We start from the raw sequence: 6,149 nt of genomic DNA, 5'->3' as shown, positions 1-6,149 counted from the left end.
AAAGGCACACGCCCATTCTCCTGCCAAGCCTTCCAAAACTGTTGCAGCCCTGAAGGCTTCTGGAAAAAACTTCAAGAACAAAGGCATTGAAATCAATGCGAATGCGAATGTGGAGAAGTTCAGGGGGAAATGTCACTACTGCCACAAAGTGGGGCACAAGACTGTTGAGTGTCGCAAAAAGATCAAGGATGAGAAGGCTCAGGCAAATCTCACAGAGGAGGATCTCGTTGCTGTGGTGACTGAAGCCAACATGGTTGAAAGCAACAACCCCAAGGAATGGTGGTATGACACTGGTGCAACCACCCACATTTGCACCGATAGGGCGATGTTCAGCACCTATCAGAAAAGCATGACTGAGGAGAAGCTCAAGATGGGAAACACTGCAGTCTCCAAGATTGAAGGACGCGGCAATGTGATTTTGAAGATGACATCTGGACATGAGGTCACTCTGACGAATGTGAAGCATGTGCCTGACATGAGGAAGAACCTGGTCTCGGGAACCTTGCTCAGCAAGAATGGATTCGCCACAAATTTTGAGGCGGACAAGCTCGTGATTAGGAAAAATGGGATGTATTTGGGAAGAGGGTATGTTAAGGGTGGACTTGTCAAGTTGAATGTAATGACAGTCCCTCCGAAAGTTGTAGCTTCAAAAGTTTCAATGAATAAGAAAGAGCCAGTTGCTTATTTGGTTGAGTCTTTTAATATATGGCATGAAAGATTAGGTCATGTAAACTACAAATCTATACAAAGATTAATGAATTTAAATCTAATTCCTAAATGCAAAACAAGTAAACAAAAATGTGAAGTATGCGTACAGGCTAAGCTCACGAAAACGCCATCACCTCGTGTTGAAATGACTAATAAACCTCTAGATTTAATTCACACAGATTTATGTGATTTAAAATACTTACAAACTAGAGGTGATAAAAAGTACTTTGTGACCTTCATAGATGACTGTACAAAATATTGTTTTGTATATTTACTACATATACTTGTATATAACCCATATTACAATGAGATCTTTTCGTAGTGGTCATGTTGGTCGATTTGTCAAATTCCTACTATAAGTTAGCCAACAAAACCTTAAACTATAAAGTTACTTTAACGAAGGAAACATAAAATGGAGCAAGAGAAAAAAATGAAAATATCGTTTTATGTCGTTCTATTTGCACTTCAAACAAAACACGAAAAAAAACGATCTTACAAAACTAAACACTCACCTGTTCCACATCAATCACACTAATAATCTAGACTTTAAGTAGCCACAAGTTTTATTTACCTAATATAATTGGGTTCATGAAGTCAACTAAACCGAATATTTATATGTAGAATGATCTATATATCCACTTACTTTAAAGATAATTAATTCATGTATATGAAGTTATTATAATAAATATAAAATTTAATAACAAATATAGAAAAGAGAAACGAAAAGGAGAAAGCAGAGAACACTGAAAAATCCGAATATTGTGCATATAAATACAATGAACCTCACCACTTGGTTCTTCGGAAAAAAATACATATTCTCTAAGTGTTTATCTTCTCCCTATTCCTAACTCATTTCTCTTATATACAAACACAAATCTTTGACATCTTTGTCATCCTCAAAGATCATAAATATCCCCAAATTTTGTTTAATTTTTCTTGTCTTAAAACCTTAAAAAGCAATTAAGATGGGATTAAGGATGTCAGAATCAGCTAAACCTTACTTTGCAATGGTTTGCCTTCAGTTCGGATACGCCGGTATGAACCTGGTCACTAAAGCCGTCCTTGACCGTGGTATGAGCCATTACGTTCTTGTTTCATATCGCAACGCTTTTGCCACTGCCGCGATTGCACCTTTTTCATTTCTCTCCGAAAGGTACATTAAAAAGTTCATATTGTTTTTAAGATAACACAGTTAATTTTTGTTTTGCGAGTTTTATGATATTTATGTGATGGTGGATTTTAGGAAAGTGAGGTCAAAGATAACGTTTCCAATATTCATGCACATATTTGTTCTTGCTCTTCTTGGGTTAGTCTTCTTAAACCATAACCGAAATTAAACTTGTCTTGTTGAATGTATACAAAATTGTTACAATTATAAGGCTAAAATATGATTTTAATCAAACAGGCCTGTAATTGATCAAAATCTATATTACATCGGTCTGAAACTCACATCTCCGACGTTTTCATCGGCCGTCAGCAACATCGTGCCGGCAATTACCTTTATCCTCGCCACTCTTTTCAGGTACATACACATGCATGATGCATACATAGATACATAAAAGCAATATTTTATTTATATTGTCATACGTGGATATGCACCAATTCATACAAAGATGTATAGTACAATATGTATGTTATAATATCATAAATTGTTAAATATTAACGTGTTTTATGTGAATATTTGAATATAAAAAGGATGGAGAAAGTGGAGATGAGAAAAGTAAGATGTCAAGTGAAAGTGGTGGGGACTTTAGTAACATTGGTTGGATCCATATTGGTGATATTATACAAAGGTCCTTTCATCAATTTCTCCCGATCTCACCTCAGTACCACCACCTCTTTGCCGCTGGCCGGTAATTATCTTAAAGCCACCGCCTTTCTCCTTGTCGCCTCCCTCTCATGGGCTTCGTTCTTCATTCTTCAGGTATCATTTATTGATCCAAACTAAGAAAGTAGTTGGTGTTACAGTTTCCTGAGATTTTGGTTTACTCTTAGATTGTTTGAATTGATATATATCAATAAACCCTTAGTTTGGCCTATGAATAAGCTAAAGTGTTTAATTTGATTTTTTTTTTTTTTTTTGTAACACCAAATTTATATTAAAGATCAAGGAGCGTAAGAGTTTACAACTGAAACAGAAGATTCCGGAGTCATGCTCGACGGTAAAACGAAAGTAGAAAGCATTATGAAACATAGAAAGATAAAGCCTATAAGAGGCGAGTCAAGCTCAGCAAGATGAAGAACCCCATGGAGAAGTTTCACCCTAATCCCTAAGGAGATTGTTCGCGAGAACAATTGATTGTCGAAATCGACGTTGATACACCAATGAGAAGCGACTGGATTGTTACCTGCCAAGAGCTTTTGGTGAGAAGCTCTAGGACCTTGGGCAACACCGAGAAGAAGAAGTCCTATATGACTGGATTTGGTACTGAAGTTTACACGATCAGTTCTAAACTCAACAAAGCTTCTCAACGAGACTAGGTGAATCTCAAAAGCTAACTTAGCCTTCATAGTGACGCTTAGGACAGGGGAGTTGGATGACGGAGTGAACGGTTCAATCGGGTCAAAACCTTGGACCTCAACATTACCGTGTCGAAGCCAATAGTTTATAGCCGGAATAGACCTGAGCATATTTTCATCGCACTCGTTCTGGTTGAGCGTGTTTGAGCAAACGTCGGGTAAGAGGCTGAATGTTTCGGGACGGTCGAGTCTCCTTGCACAATACTTCGGATTTTTCCTCCGACTTGTTGGAGTCAGAGCACATGGCAGTGGAGGAGCGAACTGATATTCTTCGGTTTCACTTCCTAGGTGAGGAAGAAGGTGAAGATGGGGTGGACAGGTTCTTGCAGTTGACGGAGATGACAGTAGGTCTACTCGGAATAGCTTATCTCCATAGAGTCCTTGGCGTTGACGCAGTGTTGACTCGATGACTGATTCAAACACGGCATTATCAAAGCCTGCAAAGAAACTGGCGATGGTTGGTGAGAGGTGCAGGTTGGAGGCGGAGGTGGTGAGCGGATCTGGACTCTGAACTGACGAAAACGCGATGCTACACGATTGAGAGACGCCTCCTCGTCCAGAGCGGCGAAGGTTCGCAGCGGTGGTGAAGGAGACTACGCCGGAGCGGCATTGATGCACGGTGTAGTCTAGAGAGGTTTATTGGCAGCAGGGCGGAGTCACAGCGTTAAGGAAGGGATCTGAGGTGGCGTGGAATGGTGGAGGCGCTTTGGAGATGCAGAAACTACCAGATCTTACGAGTCTATGCTCGGGATAAGGGATCTGATGGTTCCACTTGTATGATGAGGTACGGCGCTCAGCGTGGTAGTGGTGACGGTTCCGCCTGGTCGACATGGGAATGAGACGGTGGTGTCGTTGATGCTGGCGGAGATGAGGAGAATGGGAGGTGATGTCGACGAAGAGGGACGGGGATGATTCTGGCGAGGAGCCTTAATCCCAGAGATACAAACCTCAGATCTGATGCTCTAGTTGAAGGGGCCGTCGCGGGAGAGGATGCAGTGAGCAGAGGAGCCGCAGTGGACTTCAGAGGAGCTGACGACAGGTCCACCGGTGTTCTTCTGAGTAGTGCTTGAGACCAAGCCACATAACCCATCTACAGCACCGACGACGAAGAAACTGAACAGAGAAGTGAACAGAGAAGTGACGAAGATGCAGAAGACGGTGACTGGAGACATGACTGGAGATGAATGGCGACGCCGGCAAGCTGAACCACCGCCGGCGTCGAGAGATGCGGCTCCTTGGGTTCTGTGCTAGAGAGAAAAGAGGCTAGGGCGAACAGCATGCGCAGTTGGAAACTTTCTCTCGCTAAGTCAGGGCTAGATCGTGCTTTTGTTTAAGTTGATTACATATACTAAAATATATATTTTATATTATTCTGAGATCTGAATTATATGTTACAGCATTTAGGTATTGATTTATTACATTGACAAATCTAAAATATTAAGCTGCAGTAAAATCAGACGAAAAAGGATTGGACTAAAACTTATCACGGCTTTTACTCTATACATTTTGTATAGGATATATAAATTTATATGGATCTAACTAATTAGGGGTTATGTGCTTTTTTATTATATTTTTGTTAGGCATCGACTTTGAAGAAATACTCAGCCCATCTCTCGTTATCAACCATGGTGTGTTTCATGGGAACGTTACAATCATTAGCCCTAACCTTCGTAATGGAACACAATCCTTCTGCTTTGAGCATAGGTCTTGACATGAACCTTCTCGCTTCTGCCTACGCGGTCCGTTCTCTTCCTTTAAAGTTCAAGCAACTTTTTTTATATATAATGCAACGATCAATACACAAATGACTGATAATGTTTTTTTTTTTGGTAAAATGTTAAGCAATGATGGATAAATTGATACTTATATATGTGATTGGTTCAATTATAGGGAATAATGTCGTCCAGCATCGCTTACTATGTTCAAGGACTTATGATGCAACGAAAAGGGCCTGTCTTCGTCACTGCTTTTAACCCTCTTGTCGTTGTAATTGTCTCCGTAATGAGCTTGTTCGTTCTCGAGCAAGGAATCTACCTTGGAGGGTATGTTAACAACAACCGGTTTATTATGATATATACCTGGTTTAGTCTTGTCCTATCGTGTTAATTAATTTAAACCCGAATTTATATTTCAGGGTTCTTGGAGTTGTTGTTTTGACGGTAGGGGTCTATGCTGTGTTATGGGGAAAGCACGTAGACGATATCGGTGAGGAACTATACCGTGAAGATAACCCTGTTTTAGAAGCCGTTAAGCGTTGTAGTAGAAATTATGGTCTCACAATAATGCCGAAAATCAAAGAAGCTGATGAGGATGTTGAAACCGGGAAAGTTCAGGCAGCTGAGAAGGAATCATCGTTGGCGGTTATGGTTTTTTATAGTGAAAATGTGGATAATTGATTCACGATGCTAACTAGATGGTTTTTGTTTGAGGCAAAATTGGGGAAAAGAGTAACTTCTTTTTGATACTTAGTTTAAATTCCTTCCCCTCCTTCAAAAGATCTATTTATAGTTTTGACTCTCTGGGGTAACCAAGGATTAATGAACCATCCATTTTGATCATTAAATAAGCATATATGTAAATCACTGCATTTGGTATTCATATCCAACTGCTACATACCATTATATTGTAGATTTAATGAAAATACATAACAAAGATTGTATTTCCTCTGTTTATGTTTTTCATAGATGTTGGTTTACAAGCTTTCACATAGAAACTAATAAATGTATTAACTATTAATTTTCATTAATTTAGAAGAATTATCAATAAGCACAAAAACAACCAAAAATAATGTGATGAACATAAAATTGGCTATTATATCCAGTATCGTATATACATATATTAATTTTTAATTTAGTATTTTTCTTTTATTTAATTTTTATATATTGTAATTTATTTTAGTATTTAAAAATAAAAATTATTCA

General features: G+C 38.9%; 1 protein-coding gene across 1 annotated transcript; it reads left to right on the top strand.

Moving 5' to 3' along the window:
• The first annotated feature begins 1,508 nt into the window (after window positions 1-1,508).
• On the top strand, window positions 1,509-5,891 carry LOC106329387 (WAT1-related protein At2g40900-like). The gene is made up of 7 exons (XM_013768031.1): window positions 1,509-1,861; window positions 1,952-2,014; window positions 2,114-2,230; window positions 2,404-2,632; window positions 4,809-4,967; window positions 5,119-5,270; window positions 5,363-5,891. The coding sequence occupies exons 1-7, from the start codon at window positions 1,674-1,676 to the stop codon at window positions 5,622-5,624; spliced, it is 1,170 nt and encodes a 389-aa protein (XP_013623485.1). The 5' UTR covers window positions 1,509-1,673; the 3' UTR covers window positions 5,625-5,891.
• Window positions 5,892-6,149: the final 258 nt, after the last annotated feature.

This window comes from Brassica oleracea, chromosome C3 (assembly GCF_000695525.1).
Source record: "Brassica oleracea var. oleracea cultivar TO1000 chromosome C3, BOL, whole genome shotgun sequence".
Classification (NCBI taxonomy): Eukaryota; Viridiplantae; Streptophyta; class Magnoliopsida; order Brassicales; family Brassicaceae; genus Brassica; species Brassica oleracea.
The sequence above is the reverse complement of the archived record's forward strand: the minus strand, read 5'-3'. Positions and strand labels throughout refer to the sequence as shown.

Coding starts and splice junctions, on each gene's coding strand:
- LOC106329387 (XM_013768031.1), top strand. CDS start 1,674: ATGGGATTAAGGATGTCAGAATCAGCTAAACCTTACTTTGCAATGGTT. Junction 2,015..2,113: donor TTTGTTCTTGCTCTTCTTGG/GTTAGTCTTCTT, acceptor TTAATCAAACAG/GCCTGTAATTGATCAAAATC. Junction 2,633..4,808: donor CTTCGTTCTTCATTCTTCAG/GTATCATTTATT, acceptor TATTTTTGTTAG/GCATCGACTTTGAAGAAATA.